This window comes from Coenobita brevimanus, chromosome 74, assembly GCF_032717465.1.
Source record: "Coenobita brevimanus isolate Jiangsu-jjx chromosome 74, ASM3271746v2, whole genome shotgun sequence".
Lineage (NCBI taxonomy): Eukaryota > Metazoa > Arthropoda > Malacostraca > Decapoda > Coenobitidae > Coenobita > Coenobita brevimanus.
In genome coordinates, this window is record NC_137027.1 from 34,557,028 (window position 1) to 34,584,666 (window position 27,639).

General features: G+C 42.5%; 1 protein-coding gene across 1 annotated transcript in view; it reads left to right on the forward strand.

Annotated features, from left to right (window-relative positions):
* LOC145407822 (uncharacterized) overlaps window positions 1-26,911 on the forward strand; it is a 54,407-nt gene extending 27,496 nt beyond the window's left edge. The window contains exon 2 of the mRNA XM_080278679.1: window positions 26,462-26,911. Coding sequence (XP_080134805.1) covers window positions 26,462-26,911 — 450 coding nt within the window. The remainder of the gene's footprint in view (window positions 1-26,461) is intronic.
* Window positions 26,912-27,639: the final 728 nt, after the last annotated feature.

Genomic DNA, 27,639 nt, shown 5'->3' on the forward strand with positions numbered 1-27,639 from the left:
AGAGAGAGGAAAGGGAGAGAGAGGAAAGGGAGAGGAGGGGGAGAGGCTAGGAAAAGGGGAGAGGAAAGAAAGGGAATAGGAAAGAGAGATGAGGAAGAGGAAAGGAAAGATAAGAGAGAAGAGAGGGAGGGGAGAGGAGAGGAAAGAGAGAAGGGAGGAAAAGGAAAGGAAGGAGAGAGGAGGGGAAAAGGAAAGGAAGGAGAGAGGAGGGGAAAAGGAAAGGAAGGAGAGAGGAGGGGAAAAGGAAAGGAAGGAGAGAGAGAAGAGGAAAAAGTAACGGTAAGAGAGAGGAGAGGAAGAGGAAAGGAAATGAACAAGGAGAGGAAAAGGAAAGGAAAAAGAGTGAAGAGAAAAAGGAAAGGGAAGAGAAAGGAGAGGAAAAGGAGAGGAAAAAGAAGGTGGAAAGGAATAAATGAAAAGAAAAAGAAGATTGAAGAAAGAGAAAGAAAAGGAAAAGGGAAAGCAAAGGGAAAAGGAAGGGAGGACAAGGAAAGGAGATGAAAGCGTAGGTGAAAAGGAAAAGAAAGGAAAGTAAAGAGGAGGAAAATAAGGAACTGGAAAGGAGAGGGAGGAAAGAAAAGGGGATAAATACAGGGAGAAGAGGAAAGGAAATGGACAAACAGAAGGAGGAGAGATGTAACACAGGGGGGCAGTAAAAACAACAAAACGAAAGATGAGATGGAAAAGACAGCAGGTGAAAAGGAAAGGAAGGAAGGAAAATGCAAGAAAAAAGGAAGACGAGAGAAAACAAGGGAAACAAGAGAAGTGGTCAGTGCAAACACCCACGCCCTACTGTCGGCCTGAAGCTGCATATTTGATCCAGCCCAGTGATGTTGACCTGGGCTATTTGTTCTCAGGCATGAATTAAGAAGCAACCAAGGAACGCACACCTCAGCCAGCTATGTATTCCTCGTTCCAAATCTGGCTTCATCACAAACTCTCATAATCTTTGACACACTGCCCACTAATCCACATATGTCATTGAAATCCCCAGATAGCTTTTTGATATATACACAAACAGACACAACACCCAATCTGACTTCGCTAATGGAAATAATTACAGCATTTTCGTCTAACCTTCAACCCTTTCACCAAGTCTGGCCCAAAGTGGACCAAAAGTGTTTAAGCTGTTCTTTCCCGTTGATCTTGACCTCTGAACTATATTTTCAGAATTACTTCATCCTTTTATCTCGGTAAAACCTCCGTCAAGTTTGTTTCGAATTAAAACAACTTACTTGAGGTAGAGTCGAGATTTTGACCTTGCCCTATGACCTGTATCTTAGATCTGTTTTTCTAAAAATTAAATGACCTCACCTTCTACTGACCCTCAACTCTTCCACCAAGTTTGGTCTAAATAATATCAGAACTGTTTGAGCTGATCTTGTCCTTGACCTCCTTGCCAAAATTTGATCACTTGTTCCTCTGATGGCCCTCAGTTCTTATTGCAAGTCGGGTGGAATTCCATACTTTTTTTCAATAATTCTGCTAACACACAAACAGACAGACAGACAGACAGACAGACGGGCAGGGAGACAGGCGGACAAACACGCAAACACATAACCCTCTCACATTACGAGCATGGGTGTAATTAGAGGGATGGGGAGGGAAGGGAAGGTAAGAGGGAAGGAAAGGTAGGAGGAGAGAAGGGAATGGCGAGGAAAAGATGAGAATAGAGGGAAAGTAGGAGAAAAAAAGAAGAAAGGAGAAGGAAGGGAACTGGGCTGAAGATGAAAAGGGGAAGGAAAGGGACAGAGGATGGAAGGGAAGGCAAGAGAAGTAAAAGATGAAATTAATTATTCTATACAAGTGTTGCATGTCATACTCTTAATTTTCATCCCGTTATTTGTAGTCGCAATATCGTTTTGTATTTCGAAAACTATGTTCATATTTGACGTCGTCGACTTTGTTAAGAATTTAAATGGATCTAATTATATCTACTCGAAGTCGTCTTTTTTTTTTTTTTTTTTTTTTTTTTGTAAAGGAATCAAACCAGAACAATGCAGCCCCACTCCACTGCAGGAGACTTTACCAGCAACCGCAAATAAATCCATAGTTAACGCTAAAAAGATTTATGTAACTTTACAATAGTTAGCATTGAATCGTTTTATTTAATGCTTTTAATCAAAACCATTTCCGCCTCCTCCTAGTCCTCCTCCTCCTCCTTGAAAAAAACCGTGTGTTACCCATTCCCATCCGAGAAACGTGTGCAGTGGGAACAAATATAATTTATCAGTTTGTTGATGGAATCGTTTTAATAGCTTCGATGCACTCCCTCGAATTAATATGTCATTCGAAAGATTTGGAGACTAGTAGGCCTGCTAGTGAGATATTCAGTGCGGAGATTATGGTAGGCGTTCTGTGATCTAATTTCCTTACAAACAAGCCAAGCATTTATTTGGCCTTCTCACTCGCTGGTATACACTGCTCAGTTTTAATATCATTGCAGATAATAACACCCAGATCTCTTTTTCCCACTTTCTGTGTGTCCAGCATTCCGTACTTATATTTAATGGTACGGTCCCAAACATGCTTTACTTTACATTCATTTGCGTTATATTTCATCTTCCATTTTTCAGTTTAGTTTACTAGTTTTTTCAGGGAGTTTTGGGTGCACTCACTTATCCGCTTTAGTAAGTGGTCTAACCTTGGCTTTGTGTCGTCTGCCAGTTTCGCCACAACTGAAACGAGTCCATCCACTGAAACGAGAAATGAATATCAGTTTGCCCATGAACTGATACGTGGGGAACTCCGTATTTAATTATAGGCAGTTAGTGTATTTTCATTTGTCACTGCCTTTGCTTGAGATTTGGTAGAGCCATCGAGCCATTAGTAGAAGCTATCAGTGCTGTCATGAGCTGTGATCAACTGAACCTCCATGGGGTAATTTTTCAAATGCTTTCTGAAATCGAAACAATGACGTCTGAGGATATTTTAAAGTTCAAATAATGCGATTTTATATCTAACAGCTTTGTAAGGCATTATTAATTACAATTCATCTTGTGTTGGTTGCCTTCCCGAAGCTTATCCTGATTATGGAATGAAATAATTCTATATTTACCATTTGTCTGATATTTTGTTAAACGCTGAACTCAGGCTAATGAAACAATAATTCAGGGCACGTTTTTTATCACCGGTACCTAAAGATGGTAAGATAGGATTTTCAGAACACTATTTTTGACATTTCTTCTGGCCTGGTTCATTCATTTTTTTTTTCTTAGTTTTCTTCTTGTCACATCGTTTATCTATAATTTATCATCCTCTGATCTTAAGAAGACCGAAAGTGGGATGGGTGCTTATGTTAAACTCTCTTGAAAAAACGGCTCTAAAAAGGTTCATTTAATATTAACGTTTTTGTTTAGTTTTCATGAATAAGGCTGCCATCTAAGTTTAGTCGAGAACCTGTGCTCTCGTGTACATTTTTTCGTACTCCTGACAAATTGAAAAATCATTAGTGGTTAGACAGTTTGTGATTTTTTTAAGTCAAAATTTTATTAAACTTTTCATGATTTTTGTGCATAATCACTGTAATATACAATACTCGATCACGTCTGCATTATTTTGCCTGTGAATATTTTTTTTTTATTTTTCACTTGTGACCGATAATTTTAATGTTTGACATCCAAGCTGACTTATTATTCCAATGAATTATTCAGAGAGTTCTCGATATTTTATTTTTCGGTTGAAAGACAGTAGTTTATTTAGGAATATTTCTCTTTTTTTTTTTTCAATGATATTTATTCTAGTAACTTAATCAACTTGAGTTTGAATTTTTTTGTCTCGTATCACCGAAATTAACTTCTCTGAAATTAGGCATTGGGAGGTTATCCACGCTAGCCTTACTGCTTGAATTAATTTCGACTGTATCCAAATGAATTAGTATCATTAATACTTAAATTCTCACCTGCATCTCACGACGTAAGTAGTGTTGAAGTCAGGGCAAGGTTGAGTTGGTGTATTCACTGCATTAATTAGGACTGCATCATCTATCATTTCCGGATAATGTTTGAATTATTAAAGCCCCCAGTGATGATCCATCTTTTCCAGGACCTATTCTCATCATATCGGTTTGCTCACATAAGTCGGGTCGGCGGTCTGCATATCTCACCAAATGTAGGTTTATATGACTTACTCGAAAATCTGGCGTTACAAATAATCATATGCTTCCACATTCAATTTACTGATCTGATATGCATAGATTTATATGTGATTCTTGATATACAGTAGGACTCCCCTGCCAGATTTATGCAGATTTTTTCAGATGATATAATTTGATAATAATACTTCAGCAATTAGGTGCTTATCAAGTGGGTTTAGCCAAGTTTCTGTTATCATAAGTATGTCTGGAATTCAGTAGTTGCATAAACAGTTACCTTATATCGCAGGATCAATGCTTCTGGTACTCATATGTAGACCACCAATTGTATTAATTTTTTGGTGGGGATTTAACAATATAAGTTTCTGATGGGTCGACTTTAACCAGCGAACTTACTTCCTTTTATCACTCGCAGTTAAACTAAATCAAGCTAGTTTAATGTCCAATAAAGGTAGAAATGACTTAACTCTGGACGGAGTGGTGTTTGCGCTCAGACGACAACAGGCCCGGGCGTTGTTTATGACGACACGCTTTGTCTGGCCAGGCTGCGTTTAATGTGTCCTGCCTCTCCTATGTCCTCTTCCACACTTTTCTCTCCTGTGCAGACGTTGGAATCAGTATCAGATCTAGGAAGTCAAGATGAATAAATTTCTGTGAACGTCCCCAGAAGAAAGACAATGGAGAGGAAAATGGAAAGGATGGGGAAAGGAAGGAAAGGAAATGATGGACAAGAGAAGAAGGGGAAGAGCAGGGAAGGAAGGAATGGGACTGTGAAAGAGATGAGAAGGAAGAGATAAAATGGAGAAGGGAAGGAGAAAAGGAAAAAATGGAAAGAGAAGGTAAAAGAGACTGAAGAAGAAGGGAAAAAGAAGGGAAAGAGAAGGGAAAGCAAAGGAAAGATAAATAATGGGAGGAATATGGGAAGGGGAAGTATGGAAAGAGAAATCAAGCTATCTAGGCAGTGAAAAGAGAGGGAAGGAAGTAAAAGAGAAGGGAATGGAAGTGTAATGAAAGACATACAAGGTCGGTGTTGACAGTGTGTGTGTGTGTGTGTGTGTGAGAGAGAGAGAGAGAGAGAGAGAGAGAGAGAGAGAGAGAGAGAGAGAGAGAGAGAGAGAGAGAGATGACCTTGCTATTGATACATTTCCGATAAGTGAAGAGAAGCGGGAACTGCAAGGCTTGGAGAATGAGTATGGAAGTGTATGTATGAACTAAAATTTAAAAGTGAATGGTAGAAAACGTAAACTGTCTAAAAAGAATAATAAATCACGCAATGCTTAGTAAGAATTAATGGTCAGGAAATGGAGAACATAATCACCTTCAAATCTCTAGGAAACTCTAGGTAGTGTGATGGGCAACGATGGAATATCAGAAGTGCTGGAAAAGGCAGGGCAGAGGAGGAGAGCTGCAGGTACAATTGGCCACATATAAACGTGGTAGAGTGTCTGTGTGAAGCGAAATTCTTGTTACAATTTCCGACGTTCATTCATCACAGTTACTTAGTCGTTTCACCTAATATTTGACATCTCCGTTCATTCATGTCAGTGCCACCAGCAAACAAGCGATGATGTCAAGGCTGTCGAGTGTACCAAATGCTAGACCTCTGCCACATATGCTCTCCCAGGTTCATATGCTGCCAACTGTACAATGAAGGAGGCGTCAGGGAATATGAAAGTGAGCATGGATGTCTTTGTATGACAGGTTTGCGATGCCCACAAGAACATATGGAAGAAAAGCTTGGACTCTGCTGGAAGGTTACAAGTCAAGAGTGAGATGAGCGGAAATGAGTTATATGGAGGAGCTTTTCATGGGGAGACAGGCAGGCAAATGAAGAAGTTTGGGAGTGTTGTAATTTTGCTATGGATGTGCTGAAATTGTTGGAAGTTCCCTGAGATGGTTTAGCCATGTGGAGCGAAAGAGAGTTGAGACATTAAGAAAGAGTATGTGAGGGAGATGGGAGAAGATAAAAAGGAGAGCGAGACCGAGGACGAGGTGGAAAGGCGGAATGGAGGGGTATAAACGAAAGTGGTGTGGGATGGAGAGGGAGGAATGACATGTGAGTAATCTGTTCATGACCATCCCCTCCAGCACTAAGGCATCGAGCTATGGCAGACAGATAAACATGGTGTTGTAAGGCGAAGGGAAAGAGACAGGAATAGGGAACAGGAAATAAGTAGTAAAGAAAGAAGAACTAAGGAAATAAACCCACTAGTTCAGCTATTAACCCTAGTTATTGCTAAGGGGTGTCCTAACTTTACTGTAAAAATAATCAAACCGTAGCAGGAGTGAACGAAATACTTTACTGCACCGGGGTAAGTAAAGCTTGTGTCTTAGACCTTAATCATGATGGATATTTCCCCACACTGAAAGAATCGCTTGGCTTAAAAAAAAAAAAAAAAAGAAAGTTATCATTCTAAGGAGGAATGGAAAGAGGAGAGAAAGAAATGTAATGGGAAAAAGGAGAAGGTAGTGCGACCAAAAATGAAGGACACATAGAAGCGAATGAAATGAGGGAGGCTGGGAAGATTACAGGAAGGGTGGGAGGAAAAACGGAATGAGCTGTAGCAGTAAATGATGAGGTAAGAGAAGAAAAGACGGGAAGGAAGTCAGGGTAAGGAAGGGAAGAATGGAAGTAAGAAAGAAAGATGAAATAATGATGAACTGGAGGTTGAGAGAAAAAAGGGAAAGGAAAGGACAAAAAGTAAAAACAGAGCAGGAGATAATAAGATAGGAATTCAGATATGGCAGAGGGGAGTAGAAATGGGAGGGTGAAGAAGAGAAATAGTAATGGACTGAGTTGCAAGACATTACTGGGAACAACAGAAAAGGGATGAGGAGAGGAAGGGACGAGGTTGAATAAAATAAAAGGAAAATTAGTATACCATCCAGCGGAACTGACTATATGCATAAGCCAACATATGCAGAGGGTTTTACTCACGAAGAATAAAGGAAAGAACACACACAGGAATATTTCAGCAAGGAGTCTCCCTACAGAAAGTCCCACCAAACTGACCGAAATAACATTGAAAAACAGTTTCAGAACACCGGCATTATATTGTACAAACTAAACTGTTTTCTGGGTGGCAGGCGAGGGTAGCTACGTTGCGTCTCTAAATTAACAGAGCTGAGAGGAGGCAGTATTCCTCGGGCCCTGTCCTGGCTGTCATGATGCAGCTGAGGAACAATCACAACCATGATTCCTGATGCAGCTGAGTACTTGTGGTCTGCTGAGCCAAGCCTAATGTACTTAGGTGATGAATGGGGCAATCACTTTGTGCCTCGTTATGCAGGCGGGTGGTGACAGGTGTGCTGTGCCTTGTCAAAGGCATAGGATGGCGTGTACGAGCATTAGTCCTGACGCAGGAAGGCAGCTGCTGGAGCTAAAGACCTGCCTGAGGTGTCAGGGGGACAGGTAAAACAATTACTCTTCATCTCGTGCTGTAGTATGTTTGTCGCGTGTCCCATAACTCACGTGGAGAAGCATGAAAATTACTGTTATGAGTAGATGTGAGGTTAATCTGGCTAAACTTGTTATCAGTAAACGCGGAGTCTATCCGTTCTTCTCACGAACGGTAATATAGGGGCGATGACACGTGATGAGTTCTGAGGCCTCGGAATAATGCCAGTGACTGGCATCAGTCGAGGTCATATCTTCCTTTAGTGCCATCTCCATTGCAGTCTTTGAGGTCTTGGTTGGAATTATTTCTGCAGTGGAGTGGTGAACGACGCACTATGTCCTTCATGGGCTGCATTAAGACAGAGACTGGAGGTGCTGCCAGATGGTATGGGGTTACTTTTGGGATCCTTGTCTTAGCAAGGGGCGTCTTGTCCCTTGAAGCGTAGAAAGTGTGAGAGAGCATTTCCAGACTGCTGGTGGCAGACACGGAGGGCCTTGGAAAAAGCATGATTTACCCACTGATTCTGATACTTGCTGCCTCCCTGCTGCGTTTTATTTTCGGCGTCAGGTAGGACTGCCAAGTCTTGCCCGCATCTCCTCCGCTGCAGTAGTGGGCAGTTGTTCGGCACTAGTGTATCACAAGCTAATTTTCAAAGGGAAAAAATTAGCTTGATCACTGACCTACTCTCCCTTCCTACTTAAACTTGGCATTTTCCTTGTCTGATTCACATCTCATTACCTTCCGCTTTCGATGCACTACAAATATAAGACAGACCTAAGAAAGTGCACGAAGACCCTGCAACTAATGGGGCGAAGTGGTGGTTGGTATGCGAACAAAAAGACGAGAAAATAGTTTAAATCAACAACAGGAAAGTAACAAAAAGGAGGAGCAATAATGGAGAAGGAAAGAAAACATAGAAAGGACATGAGGAAGAACAAGGAAGCAGAAACTGAGAGGATATACAGTGAATAAAAAAAAAAAAAGAACTGAGAAGAGAGAAGCAATTAGAATTCCAGTGGGACTCGGCAAGGGCAGGGAAGGAGAGGGGAAAAAGGGAATTACGAGGGAGCTAATGGACCTCGGAGGAAGGAAGAGGGAAGGAGAGGAAGGAAGAGGGAAGGAGAGGAAGGAAGAGGGAAGGAGAGGAAAGAAGTGTGGAGGAAAGGAAGGGAAAACGGAGATAAGAAGGAAGGAAGATGAGGTTGGGATGTTCTCTCATGTTCTCCTTTACTTCCTTTTCTTATCACATCGGGCACTGAGTCCGGGGGGGGGGGGGGTTAAGTGCCTGCGAGCTACAGTTTTTATTTCACATGAGTTGTGTCTTCGCGTAAACATTTTCGAACTCTGAGCACAACTCTTCTGTTTTCACCGCAACTTGGATCGTATTTTCGTCCTTTTGCAACTTATTTCACGTAGCTCAGTGGCAGACTAAGACAATGCATTGGCTCTACATCCTTTCCACAGCATTTCTCTGTGACTAGCATCATATTCTGTTAGTCTACTGTCACAACCTGGCATTGAAGGTGGAGAATTGGCAGTTTTTAGAGCAAGTAAAATTAAAACGGGTATATTAGAGTGTAAGACATACCCAAATTTCATTTCCCTGCTCTCCCTGCTAAGTACAGTCGTGTTCTGAAATAAGGATACACTTATAGTCGTGTTGTCTGCTCTAGCGCTCACTGTGTTTAGAATATGACACTGCTCCACTTACGGCAGGATACAGTGGAGTGGATCAGGTGGCTAGTGAGACAGTTCCACACCAGCTAACAGTGGACGACACATCAGACAACGCGACTTCATGTGTGTCCTTAATTATGAGTGTGACTGTGTTTGTGTCCTGTACTTAATCATAGCTTGAGAGGATCCAAGTCGGGGTGAAACAGTTGTATCTCCCCAATAAACGACTTGTGAGAGAGAGAGAGAGAGAGAGAGAGAGAGAGAGAGAGAGAGAGAGAGAGAGAGAGAGAGAGAGAGAGAGAGAGAGAGAGAGAGAGAGAGAGAGAGAGAGAGAGAGAGAGAGAGAGAGTTTTCCATTTTGAACACTTCACTATAATTACCGAGACACACACATGTACTGACCTTACTTTTTTGCTTCCGTGCCCCCATCTGCCTCTGTTTGAGAATATTTCCTTTAATTATATATCTAACTACTGTACTAGAAATCTAAATATCTCTCTGTGGTATAGTATTTCCGTGTGAAAGTATTTAAACAGTCAGTCGAACATATAAGAATGCAACTTTCTGTCTGTCTCTTTAGTTTTGTGTCAGCGAATTAATGTGTATATGAATCTTTCTGTCCTACTGCTTATCTCAAAATACCTAAGCATCTCTGTACGTCTATCCGTCCATCTATCCCTTTCTTCAAACCACAACTTTCTGTCTAAGCCTTACACATATTCTCTCCATTTACACCTAGCTTTGTCTCGCCTGCCTAAACCTTATCTCATATAATTGCTGACACTACCTATTTCCTGCTACCGTCTGCTTTTTATCCTACTCTGGACATAAGTTAGGAAGCCCGTTTCTGAAGTTCATACCAACAACGGTTTGTTCTGAGCACAATACCCACTCTCTCCGTTATGATACACTAAAGACATTCAGATCTGGTGTTACGGTACTGATTAGGGTTTGATATGATGTGTCGCTGGGAGCAGGTGGATGAGCAGCGAAGAGGGGGATATCAAGTTCAGTCACAAACCTCCCAGCAATAACCAGAATCGAACCCACGACCATAAAGTCCCAAGACCATCGCTCCATCCACTTCACCACCACCTTCCTCTCTCACTCCTAGCACTCCAAGGCGACCGCAACACAAACTGCTTTCACGGATTACGGTGGAAAGAAAACTGGAAAGTGACGAAAAGAATAACAGACAGTGAGAAAATAAGGAGTAAGAGGAGGTCGGAGAAAATGTAGAATGACTTAAAAATTAAACACAAAAGCAGTTAAGGAAGCTGTAAAAGGGAGAGAGAGAGAGAGAGAGAGAGGGAGAGAGAGAGAGAGAGAGAGAGAGAGAGAGAGAGAGAGAGAGAGAGAGAGAGAGAGAGAGAGAGAGAGAGAGAGAGAGAGAGAGAGCTGCAACACGAATATGGAACAACAACTAAAGCAGGCAGAGGAGAAAGTGGCAATAAATGACAAAATGCTTCGGGAAATAAGGACTCTGTAATCAAGAGACGCAGATAACAAGAAAAGAAGTTACAAGATTATGCAGTAGGAGAGGAACACTGAAAAAAGGAGTATATATAAACGAAGGGATTACAAGGCGAGACAAAGAGATACACACTCTGTTTAATCTTGTAAAAAAAAGATATTATTAATCTTCAGGTCTAACTTTTGGCACCGTTGGACTATTTTTTTTCTTTTTTTGTCATGCGGTTTGGTCAGGGGTGAGAGAGAGAGAGAGAGAGAGAGAGAGAGAGAGAGAGAGAGAGAGAGAGAGTGTAAATAATGGCAACAGGAGGGAGGAGGAGGGTAATGAAAGACATAGGGGAGAGCTAAAGAGAAGACAATAAAAGAGGTGTGAGAGAGAGATAGAGATAGATAGATAGATAGAGAGAGAGAGAGAGAGAGAGAGAGAGAGAGAGAGAGAGAGAGAGAGAGAGAGAGAAAGAGTGAGAGAGAATAATGAAAAGTTCTGACTCCACCGTGTTCCGACGTGATTAATGTACCAAACCCGCCTCCCACCCCACACCTCCACACAAGAGTGTTAAATTGCACACAGCAGTGAATAAGACTCTACTGTATACATAATCAACAAGTGAGTGTAGTTGAAGAATTCATGAAGTCGGTTCAGCACACCTAACCTCTGTGAAGCTGTTTTTGCAAAAGTTGTATAAGGCAAATATCCCGAGAAAGATTAGGCCAAGCTAAGAGATGGATGGATGGATGGGGTGAGCCTTAGCAGAACAGTGAGTGGCATGCAGTGAGTCATGATGGACAACTCTTAAATGAACTGATGCAGGAGTTTGAATCCTGCCTCTGGATGTCCAGTAGACTGTTGTGAGATGCGCAGTGACTGGTATGACTCAAGCTCTAATAGGAGCAATGACTAACATAACTGTCACATAGTACAGTAATATGAACAGTGGCTCTGAAACAATTCGTACTCTAATATGACCAATGACTCTAACTGGAAGCACTTTGAGATAAGTAATGGCTGATATGTCACACTGTGATATGCGTAACTGCTGATATTACCCATGTTGCTATGAACACAGACTTTAACACGAGTCCACTAATATGAATCGGGATGGGGAAGGAATGATTTTTCCTGATGCTGAGCTTGTCCCTGGTTTGCCTTAGAATGTGGCGTATTCTGCAAGTGTACTCAAGGCGACCATGGTGGTAGAGGGTGCCGTGTCCAGGGCAGGAAATGGGATGGCACTGGAATGTAGGGTTAGGAGGAAGTCCAGTACTTCATTAAAATTCTCCTGTAAATAATAGTGCTGCCATCCCGAAGAAGCGCAGGCAACTACCGAAAAATGAGCGAGAAAACAAACATTGACTTGTTATGAGGGCTAACCATGTACAGTATATTCTTTGATTTAGGCTAAATGGCCCATTATGCTTGGGCTTGTATAGACATAAATAAGGAGTGTTTTGCATCACTGCCATTTCCTTAGTGTCATTTATCACACTGGAATGATATGTAAATCACACTTCTTAAGGGACATTGATACCAATTTCTTCATTTGAGTTAGTTAATTTTGGATAAAGAGTTAATAGTATGTAACACAGAGAATGTGGAATGAAACACACCCACACACGCACACCCACACCCACACACACCTCTTACATTTAACAAGCAAATGTCTATTTTACTTCACTGGCAACATATGGTAAATAAAAGAACCCGGCAAGAACCAAAATATTAAAACATACTGCACACACGGCGAGCACAGGTACTGAGGTACTGTATAAATTGTTCAGTTAACCGTTAAGTTTCGTGGGGATGCTTAATTAATTATTAACGTGGAGAGGATGGAGGGCGAAAGACTAACGAGGAGAGTGTATGCAAGTGAGGTGGAGGGGGGGAGAGGGAAGGGGAGGCCGAGGGTGAGATGGAGGGATGGAGTGGAGAGGTATATGAGAAAAGGGGGTGTGAGCTGGGAGCAAGACAGTGAAGTGGCATTGGACAGGGCGACATGGAGGCGATTTTTTTTGGCCACGCCTTACGGGATTGAGGCGTCTGGCAATAGATGGACAGACAGACCTTTACTGAAATATAACTGATCTCAGTTATAATAATTAGGAAACACTGATCACTCCGGAGCGGTTAGCGTCTCTGTTAAGATGAAAGTACCAAACATTATACTGTATGCTTAGAAACTAACTCCTATCCTGGTTATCCACCTTTTAGTAGCCTTGAGGAACAGGTGAAATTCTACTTTGGGGTGGACTTCCCTTCGCTCCCATATACACAGCACTGGCTTCTTGAAATAGGTGGCATAATGATCACAGGAGTTTACCTACTCCTCCACCCGCTGCAGACAACTAACTGACGGTGCTGCCATCTAGTCGAGCAACCGGGTACTAAATTACTCTTAACTTTGCCTCGTAAAGTTAAGACTTCCTCGTGACTCTGTACTCCCAGCGGAAGACTATGCCATTATGTGGCACCATGTGTTCAGGCCTGTAGGCAGGGGGTAGAGTCGTGAGCGTCGGACGACCCAACCTACCTGCTTAAAGGTTCACCAACTCACGGTCTGTTTTTTAATATCAGTGAAAAAGTGTCAGTCTCCGTTGTTCGTAAGTTTTGTGCTGCTTCTCAGCGTCGCTTATGCGTACACCCAGACCCCCTAATCAAGCATGCAGCAGATCTTTGACCAGCCGGCTGCTATGTAGGTCCAGAGTCATGAGAAAACGCTCTCCCCCCCTTTGAAAAGTCTGGCTACAGGCATGGTGTTCTGGTTGTAATGAGGCTTCCTTCATTGCTAACTGAGACTGTTGGTGAAGCTGGCGTTTTCCAAGTTAACGGAGATGAATTAAGGAACTTATGGCCATGGTCAATCAAGCCATATTGGTTATCCTTGTCTTGTCCGCATATCAAAGAAAACATATGCGTGATGGCTAAATGGGGAGACTGGTAAAAGGTGGGGAGAGGTAGATTAAGCTTCGTCCCAGTCACTCCCCAAACACTGGTCTCGTTTTTGCGATGTTGTGATTGTCCTTCTGTGTCGGGGTATTAATTATGCACCGTCATAATTTCTAAATCCATCATCACTTTACAATTACAAAATTACCACAATCATCACCTCCCTTGCAGTCACCCTAACTACCACAACTAACATGATCACTGCTACTACCATACGTAGCACAACTTCCACAATCACTGCTATAACTATAATTCAGACTGCCACAACTACCACAGCTACCACAGTCTCTGACACTACTGTAATCAAAACTACCACAAATACCACACCTGTAATCCGTCTCACCTATGTTCCTGTTCCCTTACCAAGACGTACACAGAAATTTTGTTACACAGAGATGCTGTTACAAGATGGACAGGGGGAGGAGGCGAGTGAGTGGAAGAGGAAGAGGAGGAGGAGAAGAAGAAAATTAAGGAAGGAAAGGAGGAAAGACAAGGAGAGGGACAGGGCAGAAAAAAAAGAGGAATAGAGAGAGAGAGAGAGAGAGAGAGAGAGAGAGAGAGAGAGAGAGAGAGAGAGAGAGAGAGAGATGAAGCAAGGACCTAGAACAATGCTGAGCTAAATTGAATTGCCTTCATATAATTCGTCTCACTCGCTCACTCTTACTTTTTCTCTCCTTCCCCATCTCTCTCTCTCTCTCTCTCTCTCTCTCTCTCTCTCTCCACTGCATTCCCTTTATATTGCAGCAATTTCCTTTTAACTTTGCTCTCTGTCACCATGAGTCTCCTCCCTCGTGTTTATGGCCTCCCTCCCTCTCTCCTCTTTTTCCCCTCAATCTCCCTTCCTTTGTTTATTTTAACTCACTTATTCCCCTAATCGCTTTTGTCTTTACCTTTGTGTGTGTGTGTTGGTGTGTGTGCGTGTGTGTGTGTGTGTGTGTGTGTGTGTGTGTGTGTGTGTGTGTGTGTGTGTGTGTGTGTGTGTGTGTGTGTGTGTGTGTGTGTGTGTGTGTGTGTGAACTTGACCTTCAACTGATTGTTCTCAAACTCTACATGCCACATCTCTGCATGACCCTCAACTCCTTTCCTAAATTTTGTTCAAATGATATGAAAAGTATTGAAATTGGTCTAACCCTCTGGCCTTAACCCATAATTCTTAATACAGAATTGCTTTACTTCTAAATGCCTTCAAACCCTTCACCATGGTTGGGTCTTATCAATTAAAACCTCTTAAAAGACCAAATATTTGACCTTCCTGTGTGGCTTTTACCATGGATCGATTGCTCGCAAAACTGAATCACATCGTCCTTTGTTGACTCTCAGCTCTCCCACCAAGTTTGGTCAAAATCAGTTCATAAGTGGTTGATATGAGATTGCCCTGGCGTGTGTTCCGTGACATTTCTTGGTCGATATCTATGAAGGATCACGTCTGCTTGAGAGTAATACGCAGCTGGGAGAGACCATTGTTGCTGGTTATGCCATTTGAGAGCCAAGCCGTTCAAACAGGTAGAAACGAAGAACGAAGAAGAAAGAAGAAATGAAGAATACTGAGAAATCGTTGTTTTTGCCGATTATATTTTAGCGTTGTATCGGTATGTTTTAGCGAAATTACAGGTGGCCATGGATACGGAAAATCTCACATATCAAGACTAAATTAATAAAAAGAATTAATTAAAGCCTCTGTTTCGGAACTTACAAAACATTTTCCTGGTTAAGATGAATAGATGCGTTGGCGCCATCTCTACGTAGTGTCTACCGAAACTATTTTTTACAATAATTATTCGGAAAATTGAAATCACGATGAGAGAGAGAGAGAGAGAGAGAGAGAGAGAGAGTTGACCTAGAAGCAAAAGGCGAGCACTTCCGTCGTCATGCAGGCAACACTCTCTTTACCCATCCCCCCGCTGCCTCTCCTCAGTCATCTCCCACCCCTCTTTCCTTCCCCTCATTCTTTGCTTCACGCGTTTCTCTCATCACATCCCTTCCCTACATTTATTCCTCTCTCTCTCTCTCTCTCTCTCTCTCTCTTTCGACCAATTAGCCTAACCTCTGTCTTGGGAAAGATCCTCGAATCATTAATTAGGATAGTTGAGTTCCTAGAGACTAATAACATAATTAGGAACAGCCAGCGTGGCTTTAGAACGCGGAGATCATGGATGACAGATTTAATTGAATTTTACGATACACTTTTTAAAATGAATGATTGTACCAGGTCACTTGATATAATCTACTTAGATTTCCAGAAAGCCTTTGACAAAGTGCCGCATGATAAACTAATGACAAAAGTAAGATCACTTGGAATTGACGGAAATATTCATAGGTGGATACGTTGCTGGTTAAGTGAGAGAAAGCAACGAGTCGTTATAAATGGAGTGGAGTCAGACTGAGCTCCAGTGACCAGTGGTGTTCCTCAGGGATCGGTGTTGGGACCAGTCCTGTTTATTATATGATATTAACGATATCGATGTTGGCCTAAATAACCTCATTTCTAAATTTGCGGACAATACAAAAATCGGCAACACTATTTTAACTGAAGAAGACAGAATTAGCCTTCAAAATGACCTTAACAAAATTGTCAGCTGGTCAGAAAAACGGCAAATGCCCTTTAATGTAAGTAAATGTCAGGTACTGCAATGTGGGAAGAAAAACAAAAGGTATGATTACAAAATGAAGGGCCAACAAGTCCTCACTAGTTAAGGATCTAGGCGTACTGATTTCAGACAATCTAAAATGTTCAAATCAATGTATCTCTGCCGCCAATAAAGCCAACAGGGCCCTAGGCTTCATCAAAAGACATTTTACTTATAAAAGCAAAGATATTGTAATCCCCCTATACAAAAGCAAAGTCAGGCCACAGTTAGACTTTGCAGTGCAATTTTGGGCGCCTCACCTAGTTAAAGATATAGAAATACTCGAAGCGGTCCAGCGTAGGGCTACCAAGTTAATCCCGTCCCTGAGGAATAAACCATATCTCAAGAGACTCAGGGAATTACAGTAAATCTATATTCTCTCTTAGAAAACGGAGACTCAGGGGACAGCTGATTGAATGTTTTAAGATTCTAAAAGGCTTGATACAACCAAAAACTTCTTCACTTACTCTGTTGTAAGCGAATGGAATAAACTTCCTGGGAATGTGATTGAAAGTGGTACCATAAATATATTTAAAAAGAGACTGGACATGTATCTCGACGCATTTGGTATCGTTTAGTTAAGATGGAGCAATTATTGCATATTCGCGTCTGCATTCATCTGTCTATTAGACACAGACAATATTTTAGGGTATATATAATAGATAAACATTCTCTTCATCTTTTTATGTTAAAAAAAAAAATAAATAAAACTGCATGCATAGAGTAAGTATGTGGCTGTATGCCCAAATTTTCCTTTTCCATATTATTCCACTTCCTGCCGATCCTGTAAAATTCCTTCAGGTTTTTCATTCCTGCAAGGTATTACTTCCTTTCTTGTTTCCTGTACGGCAAATGCCGGAGGGTCTGGAGGGTGGGGGAGAGAGCCTTCTGCTGTGCTATCCTTTTCTCCTGCTACTATGCACTGTATTTGTATTAAGGCATATTAGTATTAAGGGAAAGGCCCCAGGAATTGATGGAGTGTGTGGTGAAATGCTTAGGTATGAGGGTGAGATTGTTGTGGAGTGGATATGGAAGTTGTGTAGATTGGCTTGGGAAGAGGGAAGGGTTCCAGAGGACTGGAAATCAGGTATAATTGTTCCTCTGTACAAAGGAAAAGGGGAGAGAGAAGTATGTGGTAACCATAGGGGTATTTGCCTTCTTAGTGTGACTGGTAAAATATATGGTAGAATAGTCATTGATAGGGTTAGGCATATGACAGAGGAGCTAGTTGGAGAAGAACAAGGGGGATTTAGGAAGGGAAAAGGGTGTGTAGATCAGATATTTGTTCTAAGATGTTTAGTGGAGAAGTATCTAGAGAAGGGAAGGAAAGTGTATGCTGCCTTCATGGACTTGGAGAAAGCTTATGACAGAATAGATAGGCAAGGTATGTGGAAGGTATAAAGAATATATGGAGTGGAGGGGAAATTGTTGAGTGCTGTGAAGAGTATGTACGAAGGAGCTAGGGCTACGGTGCGAGTGGATGGTGAGCTGAGTGAGTTCTTTGATCTCAATGTGGGACTGAAACAGGGGTGTGTGATGTCTCCATGGCTGTTTAATATATATATGGATGGGGTTGTAAAGGAGATGCATGGTAGGGCAGTGGATGTGGGGGTGGCCCTAATGAATGAGGGTGAGATTTAGAAGCTTCCGGTGTTGCTGTTTGCTGATGATACAGTATTGTTGAGTGAAGATGAATGGGAGTTGCAAGGTTTGGTGAATGAATTTGGGACAGTGTGTAGGAGGAGGAAGCTGAAAGTTAATGTAAACAAAAGTAAAGTTATGGTGTTTGAGAGGAATGAAGTCACAGAGTGTGCAGTGAGGTTGGATGGTGAGGATATGGAGAATGTGAGTGCATTCAAGTACTTGGGTAGTGTGATGAGTAAGGATGGAACTTTGGGGGATGAAGTAAGTGAAAGGGTACAGCAGGGAAGAAAGGTTGTTGGTACACTGAAAGCCGTGATGAGAAATAGGGAGGTGAGTATGGAAGTTAAGAAGTCACTGCATGATGGTATTGTGATCCCTACCCTGACGTATGGAAGCGAGGCGTGGACCATGCAAAAGGGGAACAAGTCAAGAGTGAGAGCAGTGGAAATGAGTTACTTGAGGGGAGCATGTGGAGTGACGTGGAGGGACAGGTTGACGAATGAAGAAGTGAAGGAACGTTGTGGGGTAGATGTGGATGTGGTTGAAAAGATTAGGAGAAATACACTGAGGTGGTATGGACATGTGGAGAGAATGGAGAATGAAAGACTGACTAAGAGGTTGTATGTAGGTGAGGTGGAGGGAGGGAGAGGGAGGGGTAGACCGAGGATGAGGTGGAGGGATGGAGTTGAGAGGTATATGAGGAAGGGGGGGGTGAGTTGGGGGGAGGGTAGTCAATTGGTGGGTGACAGAGTGACTTGGAGGCGTTTTGTCTGCGGCCACCCTTTGCGGGATTAGGGCGTCGGTCTATAGATAGATAGATAGAGATAGTATTAAGGCCGGACCACCTCGTAGGGACCGTAAGGTCTGTGTGGTCTGTGTATCTATGTAACTATGTAACTCTCTCTCTCTTTCTGGCAGTCTGTCTGTCTGTCTGTCTGTCTCTGTCTGTCTGTCTGTCTCTGTCTCTCTCTCTCTCTCTCTCCATTTCTTTCATCTTCCTTACTCTCCCTCCCTATCCTTCGTTAATTCATCACTCTTTCCTCTCTCAACTCTCTTCTCCACCTCTACCTGTTATTTTCTTTACTAAATCTCTCTCTTATCTCATATCTTCTCATATGTTATTGTTTCTTCCTTTACTGCCTTTCTTCACTCCTTCCCCTCTTCCTTTCCTCTTTTTCTCCTTCTTCGTCTCATTACTTCCTTCTTTCTTTCATCTTCTGTGGTCCTCTTATCCTGCTACAATCTTCCTCATCTCGCTCATTTGTCATATTCTTTCCTTTTCTGGAGCAATCAGTAATGAGACACGGGAGTGAGGGAGGAGAGTGAAGAAGAGAGAGAGTGGGATAGGAGAAAGAGAGGCTAGAAAAAGAGAGAATAAGTTGAACTCGAAGGAAAGAGTGTAGAAGAGAGAGTGGAATAAGAGAAATAGAGGCTAGAAAAAGAGAGAGAAAGAAGAGGAACTCGAAGAATTGGATAATTAACAATGAAGATGGAAAAGGGTGAGGAAAGGAGGGAGTGAGAAGGATGAGAAATGAGGCAGGGAAGGAACGAGAGGGGAAGAGAAAGGAAGGAAGGAGAGAGGAAGGAAACGGAAGAGGGTGCAGTAGAGAGGACAGGGGAAGTGAGGGAAGGGGATGGGAAGGGAGGGGTAAGTGTGATAGCAGGGAAAGGAAAAGAAAAGGGGGAGAGGTGAGGAAATGGAAGGAGGTATGCTGTGTAGTGAAGCTGGGAGGGGAGGGGAAGGAATGGAGAGGGAAGGAAAAAGGGGAAATAAAAAGGAGGAGAAATGTGAGACAGGAGGGGAGTAAAGGAGGCATAGTTTAAAGACAGGAGGGGAAGGAGAGAGGGATGTATTAGAGAGGGGAGCAGAGGGGTTTTTATATGCATTCTGCCTTTTTCATTTACTTCCTTTTTTCTTTGGCGTTTTCAAATATCCACTTTTCATTCAATTAAGCATATTTCTTCCATAAATAATCTCGTTTCCTTCATGTTTTTCATGTTTAGGTTACTTTACTCTTTTCTACATCCCTTCTTCCATCCTCCTTCTTCCCGACTTAGTTCGTCTGCCCTCGAAACTCTTCTGCTCTCTCTCTCTCTCTCTCTCTCTCCTAGTTATCTTTTTCATCATTCATCTTTTTCCTTCTTCCTCCGACGACCATAATAATTTCTTCCCTGTCTCTCAGTTATTTCTCTCTTTGCGTCATTTTTCCTCCGTCGTCATATTCTTCACCACCACCTTTCTTTCCTTGCCTCTTTCCTACCTTCGTATTTCTCTAACATTTGTTCTCGTCACTCCTTCCTCGATGCATCTTCTTCCTCCTCTCCCTCCTCCCATTTTCAGAACTTTCTAATTTACTTGGATCACTAATCTTTGGGGAGATCTGGCCAACTGATTGCATGGATGGTGGGTTGATGATTTTTAGTTCTGGTATCATGTCAGGTTTTCGTCGTCAGTTTCATCTTTACAAAATAAACTGATTATAAACGTAGAATAAACACACACACACACACACACACACACACACACACACACACACACACACACACACACACACACACACACACATGCTCAATAATCTTTTCTAGCCTTATATAGTGCTTATCACTGTAAAAAAAAAAAAAAAAATCGATTGGCACTCTCTCTCCTTTCTCTCCTCTTGTTGGCGTCTGGACACATAAACGATGTACTAAAACAGTGGGAAATTAAAACAGAAAAAAATAACTGTTTCTCCTCCCTTGCTTCTGCCTCCCTCTCTTTTTGATAATTGCTTTTTTGAAACACTCTCCTTCCTTCCTTCTTCCTGTTCTTGCATCTGTATCCTCGTCCTATCCTCTCTCCATCTCACTTATCCTTCTCTCCTCTTCATCTTCCATCCCGCATTCATTCACCCATCTTTTCCCACTCCCTCGCTCTTCCCGTCAATATCCATTCCATATTCACCATTCCTCGCCTGATTCTATTCCCGCCTCTCGGATTTGTTTTTTTTGCTCCTCTCTCTTCTCTTCATTCGTGTGGTTCGTCTAAATATATCTTGTTCATTTACTCTCCACCAAATGACCTTTCTCTTCTCCCTACACCCTACCATATCACATTTTCTCCCTACACCTTACAATATTCCACCTTCCCACTACACCCAACCATATTTCACTTTCCTCCTACACCCAGTAATCATCCACTTTCTTCCCACACTGTCATAATATTCCACCTTTTCCCTGCATCCTACCATACCCAACTTTCTCCCTACACCCTACCATATTCCACTTTCTCCCTACACCCTACCGTACCCCACTTTCCTCCTACACCCTATCATATTCCACTTTCTCCCTACACCCTATTATATTCCACTTTCTCCTTACACCCAACCATATTCCACTTTCTCCCTACACCTAACTATATTCCACTTTCTCCCTACACCCAATCATATTCCACTTTCTCCCTACACCCAACCATATTCCACTTTCTCCCTACACCTAACTATATTCCACTTTCTCCCTACACCCAACCATATTCCACTTTCTCCCTGCACCCTACAATATTCCTCCCTACACTCCACACTATTACACCTTCTCCCTGTGCCCTACCAAATTACACTTCCTCTTATTTTCATCACCTTCCCTCCTCCACAATTAACTTTTCTCAGTCCTGCATCTGTTTTTCTTATGATGCTCTTTTGTTACATTCTTTCATCAAAAATTTATATTACTTGAATAAATAGTCCACAAATTGATTAGTAATTATGTAAGGATATACACAATATCTCTTTATGGATTACAGGCAGAGTAGAAAATAAAATTATCTCAACTCCAGCTTCTGTAATACATAAAAAAGGAATATGGCTTACTGTTATAATGTGTAATTTGAGTTTTCCTTACTTTTACTGCATCTCTTTTGTTATTTTTGGTTGTATTATATTCTCTAAATTAAGACAGACTGCCACTTGGGTCATTAGCCTCTCTCTCTCTCTCTCTCTCTCTCTCTCGCTCTCTCCTTCCCCCCAAATTTCTGTCTCTTTCCTACTTAACCCAGTTTTTCTTGGGTCTCCCTTATCAGCTCTTCTCTCTTGCTTGTTTTCATACACTTTTCTCTCTTCTCTTTTACTCCTCCGCCCCCCACCCCCCGTCTCTGTCTATCTGTCTGTCTGTCTGTTTGCTTGTCTGCCTCTGTCTGTCTCTGTCCGTCTGTCTGTCTGTCTGTCTGTCTCTGTCCGTCTGTCTGTCTGTCTGTCTGTCTCTGTCCGTCTGTCTGTCTGTCTGTCTGTGTCTGTCTGTCTGTCTGTTTGCTTGTCTCCCTCTGTCTGTCTGTCTGTCCCTCTGTCTGTGTCTGAGTCTGTTTGTCTCTGTCTCTGTCTGCTTCTGTCTGCCTGTCTGTCTGTCTGTCTGTCTGTCTCTCCATCTCCCATTACAGGTATTTTTCGCAGCAGTCAAGCAAATAAATCACCATCCACTCTCCTTCCTGTTTTCCTTCCTTCTTTCATCTTTCCCTTTTCCTCCTTCCTACTTTCCACTGCTAGTTTTCTTTTTCGTTATGTCTCCCTCCCCCTTTTTTCCTTGCTTTCTATATTACACCACTTCTTAATTATCTCTCTTTTCTCATCCTTCTTCATTCTCTTCATTTTGTGCCAGTTTTTCACTCCCTTGTCAACGATGCTCAGAAAGTTTTGTAATGTAGCTTGAAATCTCATTATGACATTCTCTCTCTCTCTCTCTCTCTCTCTCTCTCTCTCTCTCGTGTGTGTGTGTTGTCTGTCTGTCCGTCTCTCCATCAACTTCTTAAAGTGCTCCCAGGATTTGAAGTGAGAATGGAGGGATGGAAGAAGGATGGAGGGAAGAAGAAAAAGACAGCGAGGAAGAAAAGTAGGGGGAGGAAAGGGAGAGAAGGGAGAAATGGATAGAATAACAGGCAGTACTTATAAAATGCAATTATATTATTTTAGTTATTTTTTCTATACACTTTTTTATCTAATTTCTGACGTAGGGAACTTATGGGCTTCGTTATACGGTTATCATCTACGTATAATTTGGTGTCTTAGTTTACATGTCACTCGGTATGAAGTTTACATGTCACTCAGTATGAAGTCTTAGTCTGGCATGTCACCCAGCATGAAGTCACGTGAGGGTAGTCCTACACCGAGTAACAGAATGATGGACCACGTTTTCCTGGGATTAAGTCTGTACATAAATCGATAGCTAGTGATAAAATATTGCTTGGGTACAGAGGAAAAGGTATCAGAGAAGGTGGGGATGCGTCACTGTGATATGCATGCCTGTTATGGGAGGAAAGGGGATGGGAGTAGATTCAACAGGGAAGGGCAAGTACTCCCTTTGTATTATACGCTAACAGGTTGTTGAGATGAAGCCATAAAACCAGATCGACAAATGGATAAGAGTTTACGGCGTACCATCCAGCTGTGACCCAGTTTACCTCCCAGGGGCATTTGGAGTTTACTGCTGACATAATGCTACTCAAGAACAAGCAACTGGTCACACCTTGAATTCTGGGACTTAGTTGAATAGGCCCAGGCTCTTACGCTCCTGATGGGGAAGGAAGCAACTGGGTGATGGATGGATGTACAGGTCCAGAAAAATGAGAGACACCGAGTTAGCCCCTACACTGATGAGATGGGTTGTTTTTAGCTGACGTGTTGGGGTGTAGGGTGGGGGTGGTACTGGGAGAGGGTGGTGGGGGTGATGGGGAGTCAAGTGTAGTGATGTAGAGGGGGTTACGGTGTTGTTTATGCATCTGCTCCAGACTGACGTGTTTGTGAACGAGAAGGGAGAGCGAGCAGGCCAGAGGTAAGAACAAAATTGAAATGAGGTGGGAGATGCTGGATGGTAATTTGGTGCCTTATCAGCTACATTAAGTGATGATAAGTAGATTTTTTTACATGGGCTGGTTGTATGATCATAATATCTAAATACACTCTCATCAACTGTACTGTTCGTAGACTTAGTTACTCCACATCTTCCCCGAATCACATTACTTCCTATCCTCTCTATTCTCCATATTCCTCAAGCATTTCTCAATATCCCCATCTCCACTGCTCAGATTTACTGACTTTTTCTTTTCATGCCACACCAGGCTCACACTCTTATGTTAATGTGGACACTAAAACTCCCTTATGGAATACTTTGGCAGTTGCTATATTCAGACCGCTGCCTCGTATCAAGGACTAATAACACCAACCACTTTCCAACTTTATGCCATTCGACTTTCCATCTCTTTCGCACATATAACTCTCTACCATCGCATCCAGCTAAAAATCCCGCAACAATTTAAGTCTCTAGATTCACCAGCATCCCACACTGAGAATTATATGCCTGTCTTTTCAATAACCATCATTTTTACTCTTATCTACATTTTCTTTCAAAGCACGATGCTCGGAGACATTAACAAATCTATGTGCCAATTGCAAAGCTCATGTTCTCCAAACGAAAGAAGCACAGAATCATTTGTATATATCAGATTTGATATAGTCCACCCTTCACCGTTCTTTATTGTCCTCATCCTTCTTCCCATAACTTAAGTTTTTACCTCATACCCCTATCGATATATATTATGAACATGCAAGGAATCAGCACACATATCCTTGTCTTACTTCAGCACTGATATTGAAGCACCTACCCTTGTACAGGCTTCACTTATTCACCAGCATTCCATTTGCACGAGGCATTTGCAAAGTACTCCACTGTCCCTCTCTCCTTACCTTGTCTTATGCTTTTGCCAGATCTATGAATTCTCTAAACTCTTATAATGCATCTCACAAGCTAACTCCACTATCTGTTTCTCTGTAGATATCTGATCCACATATCCCCTATCACTCCTGAAGCCAGCCTGTTCGTCACTCACCAAGCCATCTAACATATTCTTTACAATTTCAGCTATAATTCATCTATACATCTTTCATACGCACTCAACAGACATATACCACGATAATTATTGCATTCACTACTGTCACCTTTCATCTTATTCAAGGGCACAACCACAACCTCCTTTCGCACCAACAGTACAGTTTCACTCATCTAGAGCTTTTTTCTTTCCATTTTTTCAGCAAACACTTGATTTCAGTCTTTCTGCTACACTAAATCATCTCCGCTTACACCTCATTCACCCCCGATGCCTTCCCATTTTTCAACCACTTCTCAGCATTCGTCACTTCTGCCAGTGTCCAATATCCGGTACCACACTGCTTCTCTGCGCACCAGCAAACCCATTCATGTTTACTGCTGCTCCATCTCTCATCCTGCCTATTGATCAGCCTCCAAAGCACCATTTCCCTCGTCTATCAATTTTACTTCTCTTCGTGACAATCTTCCACCTTTATCCCTCACACTTTCATTTTCTTGTCCATCTTTATTTCGACTTTTTCACACCTGCTTCCAAAATGGTTTATTGTTTTCAGAAAATGCTTACATTCACAATAAGAACACAAAATACAAATTGTAGGAAAATGAATGAGAAAGGGAATGGATGTATCAGAAAATGAATAAGAGGAGAAGGAAAGATATGAAGGACAAGGAACGACGAAGGAAAATAAGAGGAAGAGAAAGTATCATAAAGGCAAAGAAAATGGCAAGAGTGGAGGGGAGAGAAAAAGGAATGCAGTGACAAAGAAAAGAAGATGACAGAGATGAAATGCATGTGTAGATATAGGAAACGGAGAACGAAGATGGAGAGGAAAAGAAGAGATACAAGAGAGGAGGAAGAGAGGGGCAGAAAAATACTTCACATTTCGGACATGACAAGATCTCTCTCTCTCTCTCTCTCTCTCTCTCTCTCTCTCTCTCAAATCCTCACAACAATAGTAAAGGGACAATGAACCTCTAAGTACCTCTCCGCCGATCATAAAGCTCATCTCCAGCCAGTTTATTGCTCTGAACAGCGAATGATGAGGAACATAACCGGAACATGATGGTACAAAACACAATGGACTAAAAACACGAGAAATAAACCATACGGAAATACAAAATACCTGGATTTTTAAAGTTAACTGTTTATATATATCAAATGTGAGAAAGAAATGCGTCACAGGGCAGTCAGAGATGGGATACAGCCAGACCAGTGGAGGAGTGATTGATGGATGTCGTGAAGGAGAGAGAGGGTAGAGGAGGTAGGGGAGGGTTGGAGGGAGAGAGGGAATGGCGGGATGAGGGAGAAGCTAAGAGAGGGAGGGGGTAGCGGGGGGCGGGGCATGGGGCAGAAGAGGAGGGGGAGAGAGCAGGGAGGATGGAAGAGTTAGAAGAGGGAGGGTTGGAGGTATCTGGGAGGCTAGGTAGAGGATAGGAATGGATGCAGGGGTGGAGGGGAGATTGCAGTGAGTTCTTGAGAAAGTGGAGTATTGGGGAAAGTAACGTAAAACTATATACAAAAAACAGAGACTGATATGCCTGTTCCCTATACCACATGGCTTTAAAAAGTTGAAATATTATATTAAACAGCAAAATAAACTCTTCCATTTGTTACCAAAAAATATTTCACATAACGAGAGTATAAAGTTTCAACTCATGCTCCCCTTTTTTTAGAGCCTACATAAACATGCCTGAGAGAGGCTGACCGTAAACTTTTGGAAAAACTTATTACTATACTTCTTTTACTCTTTCTCGACAGATGGGTCGGCTGGTGACGATGGAGAAGCTGTGGTGTGAGTGTCAGGGGGACCACACGGCCGTGCCTCACTCCGTCGCCACCATGCAGCAGATGATGCGACTCCATGACCAGGCAGAACGCCATGCCATCTACTATGTCTCCGTCGTCCTCGCCCTGTATGTCGTTGGCCTGGTGATCATCATACGGCGCTCAGGACGAAGTGAGCGCCACACGGCCGCCTCCGCCCTGTCATTCTGCTTCTCTCGTGCCGCCTCGACCGTGGCCAGCCGGCGGCAGCGGCAGCGGCGCCGTGGCAGTGAGCGGCAGGAGAACCAGATCGTGGTGACGCCACCATCCTCAGAGCCGCACCAGCATCAGGCGATCGTGGTGCCGTCCCTGCAGGTTCATTTGGTCGTCCCGGATGAGGATGATGAAATGGAGGAAATATCTATGGTGACCACGGTGGCTTAGCAAAGGACCCCACCGGACTGGATGTACCCTTGGGACATAATCCTGCTGGTGCAGGTGCATCTGAGTGCGTCTGTGCAGCTTGGACATGTTAAGAAATGTTTGAGTAATGTGAGGTGTGTCTTCGTGCACGGGATGCCTTGGTGTGTCATAAAGCACGTGAAAGGTCCTGAAGGATCCTGGGATCTCTTAGAATGTGCATAGCTCACCTACAGTTCCCAGCAGAACATTATGGGGTCAGGACCCACAAAGATTTCCGATGGTTATTCGGGAAACGCATATACCCCCCTCTCCAATAAAAAAAAAAAACAGAACCAACGATTTCCACCAATAAAAAGATAATTTTTTTTATGGATACATGTGCCCGACTTGTAACAGACCCTCTTGGGGGTGTATCCCATGTCAAACTGTGAATTTTCTTACAGATATATGTAAAGTGTGTCTCACTGTGTCCAAGCTACATTCGGGCTTTGCTGAAGTGTACAACAGTGTTTCGTTATGTTTCTAATTATTCGCGTTCGGTCATCAACAACGTCCCTTTTGTGTTGCATGTAAAATGATCCAGGGTGTCCAAAAATGCCCAGCCATGTCAGAGGGACCACGACACACGACAGCAGTTATGTTCATCTTACACTACATTACATTTATCCAACCCAATTATACTTCATTTAGAGGCACCGTGTCAGTCCCTTCACGTCAACTCTTTCCTTATTGTCGACCGTATTCTGTTA